This window comes from Triplophysa rosa, linkage group LG2 (assembly GCF_024868665.1).
Source record: "Triplophysa rosa linkage group LG2, Trosa_1v2, whole genome shotgun sequence".
In the NCBI taxonomy this organism is placed as follows: Eukaryota; Metazoa; Chordata; class Actinopteri; order Cypriniformes; family Nemacheilidae; genus Triplophysa; species Triplophysa rosa.
The window spans coordinates 10,067,855-10,093,879 of NC_079891.1; the positions used below are offsets into that span (position 1 = coordinate 10,067,855).

The following is a 26,025-nucleotide window of genomic DNA, read 5'->3' on the forward strand; positions in this document are numbered from 1 at the left end:
ATTTCGACAAAATGACAAAAAAAAATGCCTCATCCCCCTGCCGCCCCGGATCCATCTTGGGCCCAAGTTTGAGAACCACTAGCATAGGATAAAAGGGTCTGCTAAATGTATAAATGTAAATGTACAACATTCAAAAGGCAAGAGCTAACAGAATTTCCTAACAAAAACTAAATCCTTTAATAAACCCAGATGTTTCCTCCATTTATCACAAAACTTTTGTTTTCATTGCAATGTGACTTAAATCTAAAGTACTGTACTCTGTGCATATTTTATGTGGATTCAGAGCTGCAGCTTCACTGTTCTTCAAGTCTTATTTGTCTATGAAAAATTCCCGACTGACTACCTGTTTTCTTTTTAAGCATGACACTTCAGTTGGAAATAATTGAAAAGTTTTCAGTAAGGGGCTAAGGCGCTCCCAGTAAAATAGATAGTCTGGAGCCCTAAAGTTAACAGCAGTCATTATGAAAAACTTTGCTTGTCCTTACCCCAAGAGCTTCAGCAATTCTGTTCCAATGACAACAGTTGTTCTCTTGTACAATTTTTCTCAGTTTATCAATTTCCTCCTGTTTCCATACTGTCTTGTTAATGCAGGGGTGCAAATAGTTTTGCCAGAATCTTTTCAAATCTTCAGCATGCCGCAAACCTTCAAACTATTAACCACAAAACGGGTGCTTTTACACATCAAAAATCAACATGTCACTAGATAAAACAGCAATGAGCACGTGTGCAAATCAATTGTAGTAGTAAGTTAACTGAGGAACTTGCATCAATGTTCGCTATTTTCTCCCAGTCGTGGTCATCATTGCGACCACCTGTCAGCTGTTCTTCTCTCATTGCACTAAGGGGAAATTGGGCAATAAAATGTGAATATTTGAATTTGAACTCACATTACACTTTGAGCAAAATGTTCCTCTGATGCAAGGTGGATAAATGGACTTACCTAATATCTGCAATATCTTTCTCTATCAAATCCATTTGTTTTTTAAGCTCCTCCTTTTCCTCATCTTCAGCTTTAGACATCTTGCTATTCAGATAATCTAACCTATGAAAAGACAAGAAACACTGTTTAAAAATGTAATCAAATAAATCCACATTTTTGTGGAAAAACAAAACTAAATTCATTTCTGTTTAAACTGTAAACATGCATTTAATAGTTTTAAAAGAAAGTCAAATTTATTCGTATAAAAACATCTTGAGGATTCATTTTTTTCTGTTTTCTTCCACCAACTAACTTTGAAAGTTTGGGCTGCAGCATCCGTTTTATAGTATCTGCGGCTACTGCATTGGTCAGTAAAGCCTTCTGCCAAACCTCCCCTGAAAGACAAATCCACAAACACAAGCTTTATTTGCATAAAAAAAATCCATTGATATAAGTATTGTAAAGCAAGCATGTTCTCTCAAAACATACATCTTTTAATTTTTAGCTCATCAATGGGCATGGTGCCATGACTCATCCTCTCTTTGGTTTCTTCATTTGCTGGAGGACCCTTGAAACAAAGTTAAACATTTAAAAAGCAAAAAAATAAGGCTAAAAAGTCAGTAACCAAGCAATTCTCCTCAGATATTAAATATCTTCACTGACAATCATAATCCAGCTATCCCATCTTATTTGTGTTTATCAAACTTTAAATTATGTTATTTTTTATTTCCTACCAGACCAGTGAGTTTGTCTTTGAAATAAGGCTTCATGAAGTATCCAAGAAAAAGCTTCTGATAAGGGAATCCTGGTGAGGAGGAGCAAGATGTAGATGGACCAGAGAACTGAGCCTCAATCTCTTTCTATGGGGGTGAAGCTAATAGGTTAGTTCAGCATAAATTTGCTCTTAGTTTACTCAGGCCATCTAATATGTAGGTGACATTGTTTCTTCAGTAGAACAGTAAAGATGCTTAGATGTTTAAGGGGCTGTGTCCACCGAGGCATTTCTGCCGGTGGCCGGCGTGTTTTTTCAATTGCTTCCAATGGAAGCACCGTATTTATTTTTTGAAAGCGCCAGCAGTTGCCGCTTGTTTCACAAACACGCTTTCCATGCTCAGCATATCATAGTAACCAATGCACCTCAGCGAAAGAAAACGTCAGCAAAGCACCCACAGGCACTGACTGAAAACGGCTGCTGTGGGTACTTGGCTGACGTTTTCTTTTGTTTTCTTAGCAGCGTAAAAACGCCTCGTGGATCTTGATCCTTTAGCCATCCGATCAGTCTGTTTGAGAAACTGAGCATTGTTAAGAACATCATAACCAGTCATCTGCAGTCTCCGCTAAACATCCTTTGCACGTGTTTAACCCTTTGACGTGTGCAATCACACCAGTGTGATCATTTTAGGCTGGTCCCACTCCCTGCAGCGTGCGATCACACCAGTGTGATCAGAACATTCAACGCTTTGGCTAGCACTTATCCAGAGACAGACATTGAAAGCAGTACTTTCAACCGCATAAGTTAGGCTTTAAAAATTTAAATACATGTGCGTACAAGCAAATGTTTTTTGGGTAAAATACACTAAAGCGGCAACAACAATACACTTAAATATAATTTGACTGATGTGTTTTATTCAAAACACATGTAAGCAACTGTAAAGCTCCGTATTTTTCTCCCAGTTCACCAGCCACTTACATTTGTGTATTTTGAGAGAAGTGGATGAATTCACGTGCTGTAAATCGGAAAAGATCTTATTCTCTGCGGCACAAACAAACATGGCGCCATTCATCCAGCATATAGCTCAACTAACTCTATCATTATAAAAGTGTTTAAACAACAAAACACATACAAATTTGACAATTGGAATATCCAATTTTTCTTGACATAGTTTTAACAAGTATGTGAATATTTTAAAGAAAAAATAAAATTTATCTTAAAGCAATACATTAGTCATACAGCTGCTGTGGCTCTGACGTGTCACCATGGAAATATTAAAGTGATACGTTCTAATGATTCGCTTTGAAAAACTCTGGGATGGGTCATTCCGAAAAATTTTAATTTACGTGTGAAAGGGTGAATAAGATGTAAATATATTGTCAGTTGCCAAAGAGATTACTTTTGTGTTTCCTGCAACTGCTTTTCAAACCTTTAAAGACATGACACCCGAGGATATTTTTCAGCGAAAAACCTTCTTTTTTGTTCTGCTGAGGAAACAATGTCACCTATATCTTGGACGGCCTTAGGGTGAGAGTACATATTCACCAAATTTCTTTTTTTAGTTAACTAATACTTTAATTCAGCAGTTCTTTAAGCAATTAACAGTTGCAACCAGTGGCATTAGATCTCTGCAGATCTGCAGCATGGATGCTTGTTCTTCACCTGTTGCTGCCGATTTTCACTCAGGAGCTTCTCAAGCTCATCTAGTTTTTCTTTAAGCACCTCCTGATAGACCAAATTCATTTGTAGGCAAGTCTCAACATTTTGAGGAAGATCCAACTCAACATTATCGCTGTCCTCATTACTCTGAGGAGGAGAGAAAAATATTACAATGTTAGCATTTTTAGTATTTACAAAAGATACAAACATGAGCCCAAATACAATTAAAAATTTTGAATCAAAATGAAGATGTAACTCACAGAATCACTGTCCTGTTCACTCTCTGGTTCACAAATAAACAAACAAGCAAATAATTAAGACCATAATATTTTAAAAGGGCAACCATAAGAAATCACATTTTCTATGATTCACTAACATAAAAGAGCTCCATATAATAAGAATACACACAACAGGGCTTTTCAGACTGGGTTTTTACTCAGGTTGTTTTTACTCAAGTTAAATTTAAGACTTTTTAAGACCATTTTAATGCCACGTTATGTGAAATTAAAGACCAAACCTGCGATGGACATACACATTCTAATACATATATATTTCATATACACCTCTAAAAATTTAGAGACCACTCAAATTACTTTCAGTTTTTCTGCATACTGTTTTTTTCTGTGAACAACTGACAGAATTTCACCCAATTTCAAAACAAAAATATTGTTTATATTTGCATTTATTTGCACAAAATTAAAAAGGAAAACTGTTTTTCAGAATACTTAAATATTTTTTAGAGGTGTTAAGATGTTTGTAAAAATAAATATATGCTTTCAGGAATAAGGAATGTGCTTTCCTGTAGCTCAGTGGTAAGAGCATTGCGTTAACAACGCAAGGTTGTTGGTTCGATCCCAGGAATTGCACATGCCTATGTATAAATGTATAGGATAAAGCAATGTAAGTCGCTTTGGATAAAAGCGTCTGCCAAATGCATAAATGTAAATATATGTGACCCAGTCTGAGAAAACCAGGCTAAAGTCTCTGAATCTAATTATGAGATAATGAGCATCAAATTTGATTTCAAGCATTAATTTCACTATGATTACAATCTTTGACATGGCCTTACTCAGTCTAAGATATCAAGAAGATAAAGATAAAAAAGGTTATATTTTTACAGAATGTTCTTTACTTTATATGAGATGGTTTTAAGTAGAAACAGCAAATAACAAAAAAAATACTTTAGATGGGGTTTCACAGACTGGGTCACATATGATGGAATAAGCCTGATTTTTAATCACAGCTTTCATTCATTATACACTTTACTGTGTCACTCCTGAGGTTTGTTTCTGTTGAAATTCAAGATACACTAGACTGGAATGCTTGCAATACATGTAGAAATGCTAATTAAAGGCAAAGCTGGCGTGATCTCTTCATTTTTTCCACGGCTATAAGTTACAGTACACATGCGTGTACAAGTGCATTGGATTAAAGCCGTTAGGAAACACATTTTCCACACTTAAGGTTTGTACTTGTTACAAATAAAATATTTAAAATCAATATTTCGGGTCCAATAATTTGCTCATGTGGTAAGTAACGTTAGCCATTTAATGTGTACATCCAGCTGATTGTAACATTAACCCCCACTTCGCGTCAGGCTCTTGTCGGGTTTTACTCTACGATATCAAGTGGCTATACATCATTATCCATTACAATTTAAAAAGAGTGGAAAAGAAACCTTGTAATCTGCTGGAGGCCTTTCGCCTGCTCATTGCTTCCCTCTGTGCCTGTGTGATTCCACCACCTCGATGCTCATACAGAGTTTAAAACATCTCCGACGAACGGAACAGTTTGCCTCGTAGACATTTCCAGGCACCGGCTTTAACCGCCACGAGAACTCATCATTCTAGCCATTTTTATTAAGCTTGCATTTAAACAATTTAGCTAGGATGCTGTAAACTAGCTGTTGGCTACTTCAACCTGTATTCTGCGACCTCAGTTCTCTCTGAAGAGTCGTGACGATGCAGTAACTATTGCAGGGAGAAAAATCTTAGGTCTGTTCAATGATTTTAAAGTCATTTGGTCAGGCTGGAAGATTTTTTACGGAAATGAGACCAAAATATGTCAAAAGTAGCATGAGACCATGAAAATTACATTTCATGCAGTGTGTTATGTTGCCGTGTTTTAAAGTAAGCTGTCTGCCAAGTTGTAAGTCCGAAGGTGAATAAATAACAAAGTTATTGGCCTGTAAAAATGGGAGTCGACTCCGAATCATGCAAACAAGACATGAGCTAGTCCGAGTCTCTAACCGCCACGTATCTACGTCACTACACATAGTCCCCGCCTACGTTTTGCTGGGACTGCCACGAAAACTTCACTACTAGTCTCTCCTCCCCCAAAACACTGTCGCTCGTTCGTGATGCTTGTGTATCATGTCTAGAACCTGTGTTCTATGTTGTGAAACTAAGTCCGTCTTATTTCAACTACCAAAGGAAGAACTTCTGAGCGAACAATGGTTACAATTCATTTTTCAAACGATACCAAAGGAGTATAACCCCAGGGTTTTACTGTGCGCGCATCATTTCACCGAAAATTGCTTCAATAATCTTGGCGCGTTCACTGCAGGATATGTGAAATGACTATCCTTGAAAGATAGCAATACCAACCTTATTTGGACCTGTTAGCTCCACCGAATCACAACCTGTTAGTGTGAATATTTATTTTTGTCTTAACTTCAAGAAATATTTGTGTACCTTATGTCTGTGTTTAGCTAATGCATATAACGATATCATTAGCATGTACCGTTATTTCTGGGGTATTACAATTTGTTTATCTTGCTATTAAATCGGCTAATTTAATTGTTCAATCTATTAACTCTCAAAGTATTTATTTCAAACTGAGTCGAGTACTATCTGTATTGTAATAACATCTGAAGATACGAACACCGTACACTGTATGTCGTGTCAACTAGTCCAAGTATAATACTGTTACAAGAGAATTGTAAATGTCCTTTTTCTTACTGGCATCTGCAGAAGGATCAATTAATTTTCCAAATACTTTCAACGTTTATGAACTTAATAGAATGTTTTATGAAATCATTTTTATGACATCCAACCACCTGTAAACCGTAATCCAGTAATGATGGTTGGCGTTCCATTTGCGACACATGATGAACGCATTTGACCAATCACAACAGACTACACCATCTGACCAATCACACTAGGCTAGCAGATAGGAGGGGACTAGACGGATGAATCGCGGAACGAATCATTTGCGAGTCAGACAAGAAGTATGGTAAGAATAACTGCCTATTATTACAACATAATAGTGTTTTTACACCTTGTATGTACATAAACTTGTTGTTGGACACTCCATAAACCAAAGTAGGACCTTAAAAATCATATGCTACTTACTCTTTAAGACCTGTAGAATCTGAATTTAATACTTTTCAAGACTTTTAAAGGCCTTATATTAGGAAATCTTGTTACTAGGCAGGGCTCGACAAAGGACTGCGCGATGGCTCGGGGCCAGCATGGGAGATCCTCGGGCCAGTTGAGAGAACTATGACTTGCCCGATCGGGCCAGTGCTGTATCGTCATGGAAAATTATAATTTGTAAGTTTTTAAGACTTGCCTATTTAAATACTCCCAAGATGATGCAAAAGAGGACTGGATTTGGTTCTCGCGTGCTTTTTGAGATACGCGAGGTCGGAAACGTGCAAAATACTGAATTGAGTTCTCTTTCACGTCTCCTTACTCTTACTTGGAGTTTAGCTGTAAGTATGTTAATACATTATGTGCGTTAATATGTTCAGCTGCAGCAAGCTGTTTGTTTTGCTAATGAACAGGGGCGAACACTGCGGTTAGTTTCGTTTTAAACTTCTCAAATCATTCGTCCTTAGGCTGAAAAATCTGTCACAGCATACTAGTTATGCTCTCACGTTATGTGTGTAACGTTATAACTTGTCAACGACAAGCGCTAAAATCCACGTAATTCCGCTGAGATCGGCAGGTGCGCATTCTGTGGATTTTAGGCGAGCATACACGCACAACGCGAGCGCTGTTACTGTGACGGTTTTTTTCGGAACCAAACCCTAAAAATGTCCAATTTATTTAAATAATATTTTGGGCGGCACAGTGTGTGCCCGTCTGCTACGCCACTGTCCATATAACCGAAATGGCATAACCCCCATTGCATAACACCTCTGCAAAGATACGACTGTGAGATTGGTAGTCGAATCAGGCTCCTCCTATTGAAGCATCGAATCTTCGACTAATCGGGGTCACCGATAATATATATATACATTAGATCGATCATAATCGGCCGATAATCACTTTGGGAAGTATGATCTGCAGTCTCTATAAAGGCCGAATAAAGGCGAGACTTTTTTTACGCGCTGGGAAATTGGCTTCACTGGTCTGGCAAATTTACAAGGTGTGTGAAAAAGACAATACATTAGCAATCTGCAACGTGTGTACTAAGCAAATTCCACGAGGCGGGAAGCACCCAAAACATTTTAACATTACCAACCTCATCAGACATTTGAAGGTTAGTCACGTAAGTGAGTAGTTTTCAAAGTTAGCTAGCGCTAAGAGAGAGCGGGACAGTTCAGCAGCTCAAGCGCCACTCAGCTGCAGAGGTCGTGTTAAGTGATTTTTTTTACCAGTGATGGAAAAATCTGAAGGCCGTCCATCATTTTGACAGATTACAATGTGGGCAATTTGTAATTCCCCTTTTTGTCTTGGTAGCATCCAATCATTTCCTTTCATCAGAACGTGATCGTAAGTGACCGGAGGAAAGGACACATGTTTCCCATTCATTACTCATAAACGCCTCACCCATTCAGGAAAACCCACGCGGGATCATTGGAGACTCACGGTGCGGAGCCAGGCTCGTGTATAAACAAGGCATTAGACTATGACGGCTCATCACCGTATAATTTGTTTCGCTATAGTTTCAAAACGAACTGAAAATCTTTTTACACTTTTCATAATAACACAGCGATAACGTTGTTCGAGGTGTTGTTTCTGGATCTGATTCTACAATGCATGCAACTGTCACCTTATCAGACCCCCGCGTCGCGTGCTCACATATACACACAGGCGCGCACAGTGTTGTGGTGTTTACAGACTTTTTTCCTTCAGAGAGCGATAGTGACTAGTAGAGCTGTCTTCAAAATATCGATACGGCGATACATGGTCATGAGCTCCTGACGATGCACGCATCGATACACCTGCCTCCATATCGATTCTGCAGCACTTTTGAAATTAACCACTTATAATGCAAAAATATTGTGTAACAATTATTAATGGTGTAAAGGATCTGATCGGAGTTTATCCGTGTTCCGTACGGATCGCCCCTCACGATTCTAAATGCATGTGACCCGCGGATTAACTGCAACGTTTCACCATCATAAAGTGAAAGGTTAAGGCTCGATTCACATTTCGCATCTAAAACCACACGCAAAACGCGAGACGTGCTGCTTTCTCCTATTTTACAAAGCGTTACGGCAGTTGCGCACGCAGAGCGTCTGCCGTTGCTAAGCAACCATGGGCCACGATAGCCGTTGAGACGAGGAGGTATAAACAAAGGATATTTAGATTATATGCACTGAAAATACCTTGCAATAACTCTGCCACTAGATTTAGTTATGCTGTGATCATCTGTGTCTCCATCTTCATTGTGCTTGTCTATATTGGCTGGTTGGTTGTTGTCACATGACCTGCGGTGTGCTTGCGCCTTTCTGAAAAGTTGAGATTTTTTCATCTCGATGCGGCGCCGACGCACCTGAAAAAAAAGAGCGTGTCGCACCGCATGCACCTCACGACCGCGTCGCCCCCTATTTCTGCGCGGCTGCCGCACTTCTACATTTAAAATAACGAATATGCGCACGGAAAAGATGCAAAATGTGAATTCGGCCTAAGAGCGCGCTCTCTTACCTTCTCTCTGCATCTGTGAGCGCAGTATACATGAATGTTCATTCTCGTATCAATCACGTAAACGGTTGTGTTTAAGGCAAAGTTTAAAGTTAGTGTCGTGTAGGTGCTAATTCAACACACATGACGCAGCAATTATTATTTTTTGCCTTTATCCACTATAAAACTATTGAACATGATTAAAATCAATGAAACTCCCTGTATGTGGATGTAGTGACACGCTGCTCGCTCATAACACAGTAACGCATTCAGGGCTCTAGACTAACTTTTTGCACTGGTTGCACTGGTGCGCCTAACTTTTTTTCTTAGGTGCACCAGCACAAAAGTTAGGTGCACCCAAATTTTCGACCGCATCGCATTTAACACCGCAGATTTACAAGTACACTTTTTTTTTTAAATCGCTGTCCATATAGGCAATATTGACTTGTAAATGATTAACTAACAATCTGGTCAACATAAAGTTCTTTATTTGAAGCACAATTCTACAAGAAAGCAGGGCTCTAGACTAACACTTGAGAGAGGTGGCACTGGTGCTACCAAGTTATTCAGTTGGTGGCACCAGCCCTTAATTTGATAGCACCAGAGTCGTGGGGTGAGGTAAGAAAAAAGAATCACTAAAACTTCATTAAAATGTGTTTAATACATTAATAAATCAATTAGAAATTAATACAAATCATTGTTTATGATTGAATTATTTTTATTGTATATGTAAACTCTCTTTCAACACTTTACCATATTTAAAGCACATCTTTCTTAAAGCTACTTTCTTCCTTTATTTGTTGTGAACGACTCCTATAAGAGAACACAATTCCTTTAATATCAGTGAGTGTTTTTGGGCCCGTCCGTTGTTGTTTGATGAACATTATAAACAGAGATCTTTATTATGCTGCTGCCCCTTTAAGAGCTCGCGCAATATACTGGAACACGTGTTTTGTTTCCCAACTGTTTGGTCACGAAACAAACTGAATACCTTTACAAGGTTTCTTGTTAATATGGGAATTTTTAGGTTATTTTGTGTTAATATGTCCGTTTCAGAGTAAGAATGTGTGAAAGAGAACTCCGTTTAGTATTTTGTGCTCTGACTCTCTGGGCGCGCGCATATCTCAAACAACCCGCGAGACCTGAAGGCTTTTAGTGATTATTCTTCATGAAAGCTGCATTGATACACGTTTGGCTTCTATCAATAGCGACTCACAAATAAATAGTATTTAGCGTGATGTATAACGTTTTGTATGCTTTGCAGTATTGTTAGAGATCTTTATACAATAGTTTAGTGCATAAAGTTTAAACACATGTTTCCTGCATTAGCTTCACATGCATACAATACTTGCAACACATTTCGTTATCTTTGCTGTTTTGTACCTTAGCAGGGGAAATTCTTGTATTCTGCATATTTATTTAAATTGCAAGATTGAGCGCTTCACTCGTCTGCTCTTTCGGTCCTTCGCCTCTTACCCGTAACCCGCAAATTACGTCTTTGGGGGCGGGGCACTGATAGATAAGTGAATGGTTGAAGGAGGGGAGACGAAAATGAGTGACTGAATGCGCCGCTTGCGCAATATAACATTTCTGCGCATTAAATTTATAATACGCAAAAATTATATATTGATCAGTTTGACAGTCGCACCGGTGCGACCATCAAGAAAAACAGACAGGAAAAATAGTCGCAAAATGAGACCATTTAGTCGCAGTCTAGCGTGTCGGAGCACTGGTAATGATTTTCGGACGGATCAGGACTTAACTTAACATTCTTAACGAAAAAGTTGTCAATCGTTCTTTTCATCTTCTCTCATCATCCGTGGCTACATCCACTCTGTTTATCTGACGGGCCTAGGCTACTCACCTCTCTCTGTCTGACTGCAGCACAGCATTTTCAAACTTACACACACATACAGGAATATCTGGACCACGGCCAATCAGAGGGGGTCCGCCCTTCACTATCTCTGATTGGTTTAGACCACGATATGGGCCTAATGTGTCTGTTGTTGAACCACAGGGAGACTTTCGCAGAGACTTTTTTTCCCCTTGAACGACTGGTCGCACTGGTGCGACCTCAGATTTTTTTTAGTCGCACCATTGAGAAATTAGGTCGCATGTGCGACCAAATTGGTCGCACTCTAGAGCCCTGGCATTTGAAAAAGACGTGAAAGAGCCACAGTACATGTGCGTGTAATAGAAAGTGAAGAGCAAAAACCTGCTTAAATCTTACAGCACCTGTCACGTTTATAATATATCTAGAAATCCGTCATCTATTTCAATTCAACATTTCTTTTTTAATTAAATCTATTTACACTGACTGCACGTTTATGCATATATTCATATTTATTTGTTATACATATTGTCTACATGTAAAACACATGCATACATATGATGTAGCCTAGAAACCTGTTTTAGAAACAAAGGTCTATAAAGACTTGATCTTTTGCAACTTTATACTCATTCTCAAAACTTTATGCATTGATTTGTCAGATTAACTGATAAGTAGTTATGAATGGCAATTTTCTGCAAGTATATTTCGCTCTAAATCTTTCATATGAGAAATGTAATAAAAAATTGACCCGTATCGGGATACATATCGTGTCGGTGCCTTGTATCGGGATGCGTATCGTATTGTGAAGTTGTTTTTCCCTCATAAAATAGAGTATTGTTTGATAAATATTAGCTTTTAGTGAGTGGAAAAATGTCGTTTTCTCTGTTCAGTGAGCGGCAGAAGCAGCACATATATGACCAAACCACAGCTTACTTGTGAGTACAAAACACCTTTTACAGACACCTGTCATTGTTATGGATTGGACATATGAACAAACATTTGTCTGTAATTAGCCTATTATTTTATGTCTGACACACCATAACATCATACATTTATTTTGATCATCAGCCACTATATATTGTGGAAAACTAAGGGTTTCTGTGACTCATGTCACAGGCTGCTATGTTTTATGTAAATATGTTACTTGCCAATATTCAATTGTCAATTCAAGAGACTTTCTCTTCTCTTAATTTGAATACTTGATATAAATTGTCGTTAAATATAGTTTAATAAATAAACATTTAGGTTTAGGGTTGAGGGTTTGCCCTCAACCCCTGGTAAATTATGAGAAATTTTCATTTACACCAGGGTTTAGAATAACTCAAGGTTAACTATTTCAAGTTTGAAAAGCCCTTTCCAGAATACCAAACTTCCAACCCAGGTAAAAAAAAAAAAAGACTCATTCTATACTCATGTAAATGTATACTGTACATTAATAATTAGGAATGCACCGAAATGAAAATTCTTGGCCGAAACCGAAAAAGAGGAAACCAAGGCCGAAAACCAAAACACCGAAAGAAATTATGCCAATTATTAGTACCATTGCATTTATGGCTATACTGTGTACTAACTTTACTAAAATCAAGGCATTGCAATTGCATAAATTAATATTAAAGTTTCAAAGAATAAATCAATTACAAATTATGCAAATATTTATTTAGCACATTGCAACAATGCACAGTATAAAATAAAATTCAAACCAAAATGTTTAACTTGACCCCACTCATGTGTACATTAAATAATAATGTACAGGCCTGCTGAAAGGTTGTAAAATGAAATGTTCTCTCATAAAAACAAAGTGCATTTAGGTCAAGTGCATTACCTATTATTTGAGGCACTTTCTTGCAGGATTTCACTGAACATATCAGACAACGAGGGTGCATGCCCCTCATCTGGTGCAGAGAGACGAGTCTTTTTTTCTGCGCTCTGATCTCCTGCGCTGTGCGCTGCTCCGTCTCCACGCAGGTTCTCCGCATCCATCGCGGCCTGGATCATTTCTCGTGCATTTTAGTGGGCGTGCTCGGAGGCGTTTTCCTGTTCTGTGCCGCGTTCCTCTCATATTCAGCGTAGCGATCGGAATGTTTGGATTTCAGGTGATAAATTAAACCCGACGTGGAGAAAGTCTTTGCAGATGCACCCCCTCTTGAAATGTTTTGCAAATCGCTGTCCGTGGGTCTTTCTCAGATATACTGAAATACGTCCACACCGCATACATGTTGCTTCAGACAAGCACGTGCAGGTCGCGGTTTCTGTTTGCTTCATCACAACATTTCGGCCGTATTGTTTCGGTGATAAAAGTCTTTCGGCCGAAAACCGAAAATGCACTTTTGGGCCATTTTCGTCCGAAAATTTTCGGTGGCCAAATATTCGGTGCATCCCTATTAATAATGTTGATCAAAAACAGTAATAAGCATTGTGTGCATATGCACTCTATTTTTCTCAAGGATCCTAACGTTAGAAACAAGCAAAGTAATAGCACAAGTATTTACCTGTCAAGATGTCAACAAGTTCTGGGTTCACACCAAGTGTATTCTCTATTTCCTCTATCTCCCTCTGAATCCGATGGCGTGCGGCCACTAGGTCATCAAGTTCCTTGAAGTTTAAAACATTTTAGAAGTGAAAAATTAGGAAAGAAACAATTAGAAATTACAATTCTGGACCAAAGCCAAAGAATGTATATTTCATATATATAAACAGTACTGTGCAAGTTATAGGCACGTTAGCATTTTCAACCCAATAAGTTATTTACATCATTTGCTGTAGTGTGTCAGTAGGAAACGTCAGTTTAGATGCCAATGTATATATACAGGGTTAGGAAAGCTACTTGGAAAATGTAGTGAGCTAAGCTAACAGTTACTCTACATTAAATTAACCCTACACTAAAGCTACCACCCTGGGAAATATAGCAAGCTAAGCTACAGCAACATGCCAGATGTACACTGTAAAACTTGTAATTTCATAGCAGGTTTGCCAGTAAATTACTGTAGATTTAATGTACAATTTTGTTTTAAGCATAAACTTACCTAGTTGATACATTTTTCTTTCATAAAACAAGACTAAATATCTTGGGTCACTTTTCTTGTTATGTAAATGTATCGTAATTTAAGAAGTTTTAAATATTTTTACAGAAAACAAGAGAAAAATGCTTTGGAAGAATGTCATTTTTTGCCGTGTTGCTGTGCTAATGCCAGTCTCTTCATGCTCATTTTGAATCTCAAAAGTCCAAGTGTTTTAAAGTAATTGAAAAAAGTACTAATTGGAAAGTATATTAAGTAGTAATTAAAGCTACAGTAAGTTACTGACAAACCTGCTTTAAAAACTACAGCAAAGTTTTACAATGTAGCTTACTACATCTAAACTATTTTCTAAAGGGATAGTTTGGCCAAAAATCATTTTTATTTTATTTTTACTTACCCAAATGTCGCTCTACCCACATGTTAAGACCTCCCAGCATCTTCGGAACACAGATATTTTTGATGACATCCGAGAGCTTTCCAGTCCTCCTCATAGACATCATGGTAATTCTCTCTGTCAAGGTCCAGAAAAGTACTAAAGACATGGTTAAAATGGTCCATCTGCTCACAGTAGTTCAATTTAATTTTTATGAAGCTTCGAGAGTACTTTATGTGTTCCAAAGAAACCAAAATAACGACTTCAATAAACATATAATCTTCTTTTCCCTGTGAGTCTCCGACGCACATTCACAAGACCAACTCGGATACGCGAGCGTCATGGTGCTCTCATGAAAGCTCGTCGTATACTGACAGGGAAGAGAAGAAAATGTTGATTAAGTCATTAGTTTGGTTTCTTTTGCGCACATAAAGTACTCTCGTCGCTTCATAAATATTCAATTGGACCACTATGATCAGATGGACCGTTTTAATGATGTCTTATGGACCTTGACAGAGAGAATTACCATGATGTCTATGAGGAGGCCTGGAAAGCTCTCGGATGTCATCAAAATATCTTTATTTGTGTTCAGAAGACGCTGTGAGGTCTTTTCGAACGTCATGTGGGCGAGTAAAGATGGTTGGATTTTTGAGTGAACTGTCCCTTTAAATTTTATTTTTAAACAACTTCATTCCAAATGCTGGCTGTTCTGCGTGTGTGAGTGAATGGGCTGCACAGTTGAACATACTTCACACGTGACAGTGGACTTGTCTGCAGCTCACAGTATGAGAACATGAATGCATTAACTTCATATCCAGAGTTGCTCTGAGAGTTTATTTCGCAAGCATTTCACAGTTTGAGTAAAGCTACAGTCACCCACTGAAACTCAAATGCCTTCGTGACGACCCATCAAAATAAAGTTCCCGTTAACCTGAAAACTCGTATACTATAGTAGGATTAAAAAAATACTATAGTATTATTATAGTAAACGGCAGTAAAATTCCTAAATACTATAGTATTGTATACTACAGTATTTTTATGTGGACAAATGCATTACTTTTGTATAGTACATAACTTAGATAAATGAAAGCTAATTTAGGTAAACTAAAAATTAAATGGCCCTAATTTAACTATCTGTATGTTATGTGATACTTCACCCCAAAATGAAAATTCTGTCATCATTTACTAACCTTTGAGTTGTTCCAAATCTGTAAAAATTTCTTTGTTCTGATGAACACAGAGAAAGATATTTGGAAGAATACTTATAACCAAACATATCTCACCCCTTTTGACTCCCATAGTAGGAAAAATTACTTTTTCTTTTTTTTTTGTTCTGTTGAACACAAGACAACATTTTGAAGATGTGGGACAGCAAACAGTTCTGGGGCACTTTTGACTACCATTGCATTTTTTTCTACTATAGTAGTCAATGGGGGGCAAAATCTGTCTGATTAAAGATTGAATGACATGCTTCAGATCGAACCAAGTATGTAATTTGCATGATTAATGAATGAGAAATATCTTTAAAAAGACATATTACATATTTCTTCACTGTCTCAAGCAAAGACAGTGCAGCTCTTTTCTTCAAAGAGACGTGAGCCAATAGCGTTTGAGCTCTGAGATCTGTCAGAGCGTTTCATTGGTTGAATGAACATTTAGTTACTTTTCCGACCCCTTTCGCAGCATTTGTTCAGAAGACGTGTATAACGACAAACCTAGTGTCTTCTTGGATAAACCGTTGCTTCATTCAATGGAAAAATGTCATCAGTACTGCCCCACTAGCGCAAGCTCTCGCTTTCCTCAGCGTCTGTAAGTGAGCAGCAGCCGGCAGGGAGAAGCCAAAGACAGTAGATGCAAAGCCTACAACCTTTACCCAAAAAAACGTAACGGCTAATGCTAACGAGCTGGCTTCAGCGGAATGCAGGAAAGGAGTCCAGATGCTAGTTTTTTTAATGGATGTCAATGTCTTTTGTTAGCCGTTACGGTTTCTCCAATTAAAAGTATTACAGACCCACCCATCTCTCTATAATATGAGTGTCGACGGCCGGCTTGTGAATACAAAACAGCGTTTCTAAAACTGTTATCGACTGTTTGGATATATAAGAACGAACACAGTTTGTCTGTAAATAAGCACATGGTTACAGAGACAGAGGCTGTGCATGCGCTGTGTGACAGAATATAGTCAAAATCTCTGCTCTTTAAGGTGTGTGTGGTGATTTTATCAGACGATGTGTCTTGGGTATGAAACAGAACTGACAACAGATATAGAAAGTATGTAAATGACAACGGCTTTAAAGTGCAATAAGATGTATGTAATGTTCAGAGAGTAGAATAGAAAAGGGTCTAAATTTGCAATTTATGCTGCCTTCATGCGCTCACGGGAATTTTTACTTTACAAATTACAGACATGGCTGACTCTAGGGCTGCAACAACTAATCGATCAAATCGATAATAATCGATAATGAAATTCGTTGTCAACGAATTTCATTATCGATTAGTTGGTCTGTGACGTCTCTTGCGAGCTGCGAGTTATAAATCAAGCGCGTCTTCTTTTCTTTTAAAATGACCGTTTTAGATATGTCTCTCCGTGCAGCATGAGCTGCTCAGTTTTAAATGCAGACGTGGTTCTCCGTGGATGCGTCTCTTCATGCAGCGCGAGATGTGCAGTTTTAAAGTCACACTTGTCTCTCCGTGCTGTCCGAGGTGAACAGTTTTAAAGTCACACTTGTCTCTCCGTGCTGTACGAGGTGAACAGTTTTAAAGTCACACTTGTCTCTCCGCGGATGCGTCTCTCCGTGCGGCACATGTTGTGCAGTTTTAAAGTCAGACGTGTCTCTTGGTGCATGCGTCTCTCCGTGCAGCGCGAGGTGCACAGTTTGAAAGTCACACGTGTCTCTCCGTGCAGCGCGAGGTACGCAGTTTTAAAGTCAGACGTGTCTCTCGGTGCGTGCGTCTCTCCGTCGAGGTGCGCAGTTTTAAAGTCCGACGTGTTCTGCATGCATCAATCTGCGCAGTTTTAACGTTTAAAGGGGAGAGGTGTTTAAATGACAAAATTAAAGATTATATTAGTAAAACCCAATTTGTGGCGTTTGCACTTTGCAAAGTACATAATAGGCTAAATACCCTGATTTGGTGGTTTATTTAGTTCAGAGGTGGGTAACGAACTTAGTACTTGAGTACTGTACTTAAGTACACTTTTTGAGTATTTGTACTTAAGTATTACTTTTTCTGTTTACTTTTTACTGTACTTCACTACATTTTAATGACAAATATCTCACTTTTCATGGCACAAAAAAAATATTTCCTTGGCCGACCCTCCCCTTGCTCCCACGTTTGGGAGAGACTATTGTCAGTTGCTTCTAATATGACACACATGAATCAACTCTCCAGGTGTGTTAATTATGGAGACATTCACAACATTTTGGGAGAAAGCTACTGAGTTCAGTTGTGTATAATTTTCCCATATCTGATTTACTTATTATAAGCAAAAGATGTAATTACATTTTTCGATTAATCGATTAATAGGAAAAATAATAATCGTCAAACTAATCAATTATCAAAATAATCGTTAGTTGCAGCCCTAGCCGACTCGCACGGGATTAAGATCACAGACAATCTCTGCAATTATTACAAATGACTAGAGGTCCCCAGGTAATACTAATCCTGTGTGAATAGGGCTATTATCAGGGCATATCAAGCGATCTCTAACGAAGCAATAGTGACGCATAGTACACATATGTTTTACTCGCATAAGATTGCTGAGCCATTCCTATCGGATCCAATATTGACGGAACAGCACACACAAGTGATAGTAGCTGCATGTAGTCTACAGTCTCAGAAACACAAACATAAATCAAAAAGTAAAACATACCCCAAATCAAATAGGCTCCTAAAATATACCTTCAGTATTTTTGGAAATATAAAATATAATGGTGACATTCGACTTCAAAAGATTGTAGTAAAGAAAGAATTAAAATAACTAAAACTCCATATACACATCATGTCATACCTAAACTGTATTTAGCCTATTGTTGGGTGGAAACGATTGCATCACGTTGTCAATCACTCTCTCCTGACCCAAGGTTCACACAGAACCTTCTCTTCTCACAGAAACATATACTGTATCGGTCAATGACTCGCGCGAAAAATGCGGATAAAAGAAATCAAACTAAATAATCTACGCTGTCATACGTTCATAAACATATTTAAAATAACATAATACAAACTCGCATTTTGTACTGGATGTAAACAGGCAGAAGTGCGGTGCGCGCTGTGTTGCTATGAAAGCATGTGTAGGCGCGAGCTGTACACGGGACGCTCCTTTCATGCATCCTGTATATAACAGGCAAGAAATCATTTTAAACAATTTGTGCAATATTGTGGTGTTTTAAAGCATTATGACTATCAACAAATACTTAACAAATGAAAATTAAACTAAACAGTAACTCGGATGCATCTACTTTACAGTGCCATCCTTCACGAGAGTTAGAGCTCCTCTTTTACTGCAAACTCTTTCTCAGCTTCATGTCTGCTCTCCACTATACCAGGGCTGGACTGGGACGTTAATTTGGCCCTGGCATTTTTGACCAGCCTCGACCCTCCACCATTTTAGTCGACCGATGGGGGGGGGGGTGAGGGTTGTGGTTAGTGCGAGTGGTATGTTGGCCGTAATTGCCTTTCCTGCATACATGTGCGATTCGCATTCTAATCCGTCCATCTCTGTGGCCCATGCGTTTCGGACCAAAAAGTACATCGGCCCACCGGGAAAATGCCCGGTATGCCCGATGGCCAATCCAGCACAATACATACAATATATATTAGGGATGGCAATCGCAGGGTACCTCCCAATAAGATTCGATACGCGATACAGGGCTCATGATACAGATAATATCACAATGTGCCGATTCTGCGATAATCGATATATCGCTTGGCAATTCTATAAAAATACATCATGACATCTGTAAATGAAGGGAAAAAATGATCTATTAGATGAGCATTTTTAGTGTGTTGCAACTCTCTGTCTTTAGGTTCGTTTACTCTTGCGCTTGTCTTTGGACTGTGAGTCTCTGGTGACTCCACACGCGTCTCCCAAAACGGGGGTTTGCGGCACGTCATGTCAAAGCGCTCACGCTATGAGGATCATCGTGCATTTCAACGCAAGTTTCGCCTCGGCTCGCCTAAAGTTGAGCTTTATAAAAACTATTAAAGCTTTACAAAACAATCTGACTTCTGAAATACGTGAGAATGAGCTTTTTTAATATGCACGCGCAGATACCTGCACCCCTGCACGAGCACTGCGGGTGAGAAAGCGCAGGACTGGAGCGAATCACGAAACTACAGACTGAAAGAAGGTGAAAAGAGTATTCCCAACTTGCAGAGCGCCGAGTTAACCACATCTACTTATTTACATTCACTACGAAATCCAAAGTGCGCCCAAACTTTTGATTTAAAAGACGCTGGCGCATCTCTAATTTGTTGTTGGTCCGCCATTATGCTCGTATTTCTTCTCCGCTGTGAATTACAATTTTCGTTCATCTGACCATCCGTAATCTGCGAGCGTCACCACAAGAAATATGTGGGTACTGCCGTTCTGGTAAGCAGTGTAGGTATGAATTTAGATCTTTTGTATCTGAAAAAAAAAAATCGATACTTTGTGCCAGAGTATCGATAACGTCTCGCAGGCTGAAAAATCACGATAAATCGCCATATCGATTTTTTTTCCCACCCCTAATATATATATATATAAAGTTGTTTATATTTTAATTGTTTAAGTGTATGTAGATTTATAACACTATACATTGTATAATATGAGATGGACACTTGCTTCTTGCACTCTAAATAATATTATATGCGCTTTACTTTTGCTTTAAAAAGTACTTCATTTGGAGTTTCTCTACTACTAAGTCCTCTGTTTAGTTTTTTCATGAGATGTCTGTTGAATAGTTCATTCCAGTGCTTTAAACATTGCATTGTTTAATGTGAAAACCCAACTGTTGGGGTTTAATTGATTTGCACTCACAGCTGTAATGAACAGAACAGAAGCCCAGAACATGTGGATGGATACGTTGACATTCAGAACATTGACTTTTAATTTTAGTTTTACATTTCGTCAAGGGCTTGTTTACATTTGAACTTTTTGTAGTGGCAAAGTTGCAAGTTAAATAAAAAAATTCATAAGGAAAATTGTTGTCAGGGTTTTTTTTGCAGAAAATTAATCGATCGCGAATGCACAGAGGAACGCGATTGCAAATTGAAGGAAGGCAATGTTCTGTCTGAAGCTGTGTGCGTACGCTGCGCAGACTCTTTGTAGGTCCTGCGCAGTGCAATTTTAGGTTGCGCACAAAGCATAATATCTACAAAGTATGCAAATGTCCACTCTGGAAGAAGCAGCAATTACCTCTACACCATCTTAAGAAACAGGTAGATCATATAAGTATGTTTGTCTTTCAGACTGTAGTTTCAGCATAAGCGCAAGTCTCTCTCTCCCGATGAGTTCAGAGTGCGCGTGAAGGGAGTGGCATGTTAATAAAGTGCCTTTTCATATATTTCTGAACTTGGATGGCTGTTTAAAACTGTTGAGTGTTAATAAAGTTGTAAAGCGGTATTTTCGACAGGCAAATGACACCACACCGCGTCTGTATTATAAATTGCGATGTTAAAATCAATGAAACGTGCACCATTCTCATGATCTGGCAGATTAATCCTTTTGGAATAATGTCCAAAACACTTCAATTGTGTAATGGTTTTAATACAAAAAGCTAATGGTTCACAGTGGTATTTTAACGGAAACCATACATTTCTGTGATGGTTTCTTTTGTTTTTATCAGCAGGGTATGTTACATTTATAATCTGATCAATCTGTCATATACAGGTACAAAAACTCGGGTTAAAATTGATGTCTTAATTCATGACACCTTTAAACAAATGCATCGATTCGCTTCAGAAGAGCTTTGTTTAGACCACAGAGCCGTGTCGAGCAGATCTTTAATTGATGGATGCACTTTTTGGAGATTCAAAAAGTTGACCCCATTCACTCCCATTCTACCACTTGGAAGTAAAATGATATGTGGTATCATAACTTTGACTGCATTACTCTTCAAGAAAGTCATATTCAGTCAGGATTAGGGTTGTTCCGATACCGATACTAGTATCGGAAATTCCACCGATACCAGATAAAATTCTGGTATCGGAATCGGCGAGTACTTGAATCCATGTACCGATCCGATACCAATTTCTTAAACAGGACCTAGTTATGCCCGCTAGCTTTGCTTAATGCTGCAAATGGCAAGGCTTCTTCACTGCTCAGAATGCAAACACAGAAAGTTGTGCTGTGAAGAAGAAATTAAAATGTGCTAGGGACATGCACGAATATTTGATCCGCAATAATTATTAGAAAATTAAAAACGCTATTTGAATATTTTTATTTTTCATTAAAAAAACTGCATCACCACAGGTTTAGAATTGTCTTGTCTTATTTAACGCTTCTTCACTTCATCTATAATGACTTTATAATGTACAGAAAATATAAAAAATAATTTGCATGTGTCCTAAATCTTTCTACAGTCAGATCACCAAAAATGTTTTAAAAACTGGTGAGCCACAGAATTCATTAACATTACATTACTTATATATAAGTTGGTATAAAAATACCAACGTAATATTATATGATTCGATGATTCATTTATTTATTACCATGACTTTTTCGGAGCGGTTGTTTGTTCGTTAGAAATATGTTGGGCTAACTAATGCTGATTTCAATAACTTTAAACATTAAAATGTACATTTCACTGCAACTAATGTTAATAAATGTGGCCTTAGCATAAGACTGGTTCCTTCCTCCATACCTAAAGCCTGCATTTTCCTCCTAAGAACTTCAGGGTCGTCGCCTTCAAGTTATAGCCTGTAAATAAATCCGCACGGGTGTTTGTTTTAAAACGCGTTGAAATTCTTTAGTTAGGCTTAGTTGAATTTACTTATTGATGTTAATGCAATGCAAAGCTAAACAAGACAGACACTGACCATGAAACGACAAAGAAAACAATATTTGCGGTGGTGATCAGCAGAATTAGTCATTCTTTCTCAAATGCCAGTCACGTAATAAACAACAAGCACTAAAATGGCTCCGTCTTTGTTTTTAGGATCAATTAACAGTCTGTTAATTGATCCTAAAAACAAAGACGGAGCCATTTTAGTGCTTGTTGTTTACTTGATACTTGGAGGTATCAAGAAGCCTGTTTACTATATTTATTATCAACATTATAAACAACTAGATAGTAAAGTTCGAGTACAAACTTTATGTTGGCTTGACAAAGCCTGTCCTGAAGAGTTTGAAATAGTTTGAAAGGTTTTATCGTTAAACTTTTTCTAACATGATGGAAAAAATAATGTGACCCCAGTGTGTTAAAACCGGGCTTAGTATGTTGTTGGCATGATTAGTATGTTACTAGCATGATTATAACGACATGGGCGTGGCTTGGAATCTGCAATTGATAATGCTCTAAGCTATGAGTGAAACGAACCAACCCCCGTGATTCTATGATGTTCTGATGCAGAGATATACATATTGCTAATCGGTTGCTAGGCTAACATGTTTGGTTGCTATGGACGTGGCTTGGCATCTGCAATTGATAATACTCTAACCTATGAGTGAAACGAACCAAGTCCCGTGTCTCTACGATGTTCTGATGCAGAGATATAGGTTTTGCTAAATGGTTGCTAGGCTAACCTGTTTCGTTGCTATGGGCGTGGCTTGGCATATGTCAGTTGATGATGCTCTAAGCTATGAGTGAAACGAACCAACTCCTGTGTCTCTATGGTGTTTTTATGCAGAGATATAGGTTTTGCTAAACGGTTGCTAGGCTAACCTGTTTGGTTGCTATGGGCGTGGCTTAGCATATGTCAGTTGATGATACTCTAAGCTATGAGTGAAACGAACCCACCCCCATGTCTCTACGATGTTCTGATGCAGAGATATAGGTATTGCTAAACGGTTGCTAGGCTAACCTATTTGGTTGCTATAGGCATGGCTTAGCAGAAGCCAATTGATGATGCTTCAAGTCCCAAGTGTAACAAACCAACCCCCATGTCTGTACGATGTTCTGATGCAGAGATATAGGTATTGCTAAATGGTTGCTAGGCTAACCTATTTGGTTGCTATGGTCGTGGCTTGGCATATGTCAGTTGATGATGCTCTAAGCTATGAGTGAAACAAACCAACTCCGGTGTCTCTATGATGTTCTTATGCAGAGATATAGGTTTTGTTAAACGGTTGCTAGGATAACCTGTTTGTTTGCTATGGGCGTGGCTTGGTATATGCCAATTGATGATGCTCTAAGCTATGAGTGAAACGAACCAACTCCTATATCTCTTCATCAGAACATCGTAGAGACACAGGTTTTGCTAAACGGTTGCTAGGCTAACCAGTTTGGTTGCTATGGGCGTGGCTTGGTATATGCCAATTGATGATGCTCTAAGCTATGAGTGAAACGAACCAACTCCTGTGTCTCTACGATGTTCTGATGCAGAGTTATAGGTCTTGTTAAATGGTTGCTAGGCTAACAAGTTTTGTTGCTATGGGCGTGGCTTCGTAGCTTAATTCAGTTTCAGGGATACTGATTGGTTGCCTGAGCCAATCAGAGCCTCTACGACACTGTGTTGCAAAGATATCCATCTGGACTTTTATAATGGGAGTCTATTGGAGCGGTTGCTAGGTTGCTGTAAATGGTTGCTATGGGCGTGGCTTCGTAGCTTAAGTAAGTTCCTGGGATACTAATTGGTTGCCTGAGTAAAATGAGCCCACCCTCTTGTCTCTAAGTGGTTGTACTGCGAAGTTATTTAACATGGGACAGTTATGATGCCTTATATGGGCATGTTTCCTGTCCCATTATAAGTCAATGGGGAATTTTGGGGGGCTCTTACGCCCCAGGGGTACAACTTACACCCCATTGTGAGGTAAGTTCTTACAGAGCCTGCCAGCTTCTTCAAACATGGTAACTCGCAAGTTTCTACGACATCCTCGCTTTGAGTTATGAGCAGTCAAAATTTGTCGCAATGTTAAGTCAATGGGAAATTAGGTGGTTTTGAGAGTCCGGTTTTCGTAAACCAGAACCCGGATCAGTTAAAAAAGATATAGCAACTCAAGTCAGATCAGACTGAAGGTTTGTGGAAAGTTTGGTGGATGTAGTTTGAAAGCTCAAGGAGGAGTAGCAGTCAGAAATTTTGGGGATCAGAAGAAGAAGAATAAAGATAGTAAAGTTCGAGTACAAACTTTATGTTGGCTTGACAAAGCCTGTCCTGAAGAGTTTGAAATAGTTTGAAAGGTTTTATCGATTAAACTTATCGTAAAACTTTGTTCTCATTGTTCTGATGCAGAGATATACTGTAGGTCTGGCTAAACGGTTGCTAAGGTCATGGGTTTGGTTGCTGTGGGCATGGCTTTGCCAGCTGGCAACTGATAATACTTTGAGCCACAAGTGAAGCGAGCCAACCCCCATGTCTCTACAATGTTCTAAAGCAGAGATATTGGTCCTGCTAAACGGTTGCTAAGGTCATGTGTTTGGTTGCTATGGGCGTGGCCTGGTAGCTGGTAATACGCCCTTTTCACATGACGTCATGCGTCTTCCGTTCTGCCGCGAAGCAGTGTATCGTTATTTCCGCTAGTACTCCAGTTCATAAGGTGGCGGTAATGCACCTATAAGCTGGTTTGCCAACCGCCAGTAAAACTCAAGAAGTTACTTCCGCTAGCGCCTCAGAATGGAGTTTACCAAGTCCCTTGCACATCTGCCACAAACACGGCTAGATGATGTACAACGTTGTGACAAGCAGAGTGGGACGAGAGAGATGCTCGTCATCACTCGCGTCACCGGTCTCGCGCAGTTCCCTCACAGCCCTCGTCCCGCACTGCTTGTCACAAACGTCTTGCAGACAACTTTTAGCTAACGACAAGATCAAAGCTAGATAAAGGATACAAATTCTTCGTTGAACAGTACCTGTTTGATTATGAAGGTAAGTGTTTTCTTTTCTTTTTGTGTTAGTGAAGGTGCTAGGATACGTAGGAATACGTGTTCTGTCAGTTCTTTTCTCACTATTGTTAAATTCCAGCACGATGGCAAAACGGAAGTTCTTGTTGTTGTTGTTGTTGTTGTTTGTTGCAAGACGGATGTTATGATACACTGCTTTGTGAAAAGGCGGAAGTTAAGTGACGTCATTGTGAAAAGGGCTTATTGATAATACTCCAAGCCATAAGTGAAACGAACCAATCCCCATGTCTCTACGATGTTCTGATGCAGAGATATAGGTATTGCTAAACGGTTGCTAGGCTAACCTGTTTGGTTGCTATGGGCGTGGCTTAGCAGAAGCCAATTGATACTGCTTCAAGTACCAAGTGAAACAAACCAACCCCCATGTCTCTACGATGTTCTGATGCAGAGTTATAGGTCTTGTTAAATGGTTGCTAAGTTAACATGTTTTGTTGCTATGGGCGTGGCTTCGTAGCTTAATGAAGTTTCAGGGATACTGATTGGATGCCTGAGTCAAGTGAGCCCACCTTCTTGTCTTTATGACACTGAGTTGCAAATATATCCATCTGGACTTTTAATAATGGGAGTCTATGGGAGTGGTTGCTAGGTTGCTGTAAATGGCTGCTATGGGCGTGGCTTAA

At 38.8% G+C, this 26,025-nt stretch overlaps 1 protein-coding gene across 2 annotated transcripts in view; it reads right to left on the reverse strand.

Moving 5' to 3' along the window:
- snapc4 (small nuclear RNA activating complex, polypeptide 4) overlaps positions 1-26,025 on the reverse strand; it is a 109,974-nt gene that overhangs the window by 69,438 nt on the left and 14,511 nt on the right. Inside the window, exons 1-10 of one of the 2 annotated variants that reach the window (XM_057358652.1) lie at positions 13,466-13,569; positions 12,799-13,354; positions 3,551-3,573; positions 3,294-3,437; positions 1,654-1,779; positions 1,409-1,487; positions 1,233-1,314; positions 941-1,042; positions 766-838; positions 486-650 (exon numbers count right to left, since the gene is read on the reverse strand). In XM_057358652.1, coding sequence (XP_057214635.1) covers positions 486-650; positions 766-838; positions 941-1,042; positions 1,233-1,314; positions 1,409-1,487; positions 1,654-1,779; positions 3,294-3,437; positions 3,551-3,573; positions 12,799-12,952 — 948 coding nt within the window. In that variant the 5' untranslated portion in view covers positions 12,953-13,354; positions 13,466-13,569. Of the gene's footprint in view, positions 1-485; positions 651-765; positions 839-940; positions 1,043-1,232; positions 1,315-1,408; positions 1,488-1,653; positions 1,780-3,293; positions 3,438-3,550; positions 3,574-12,798; positions 13,355-13,465; positions 13,570-26,025 lie in introns of those variants that run through there. The other variant, XM_057358643.1, reaches the window with a different exon arrangement.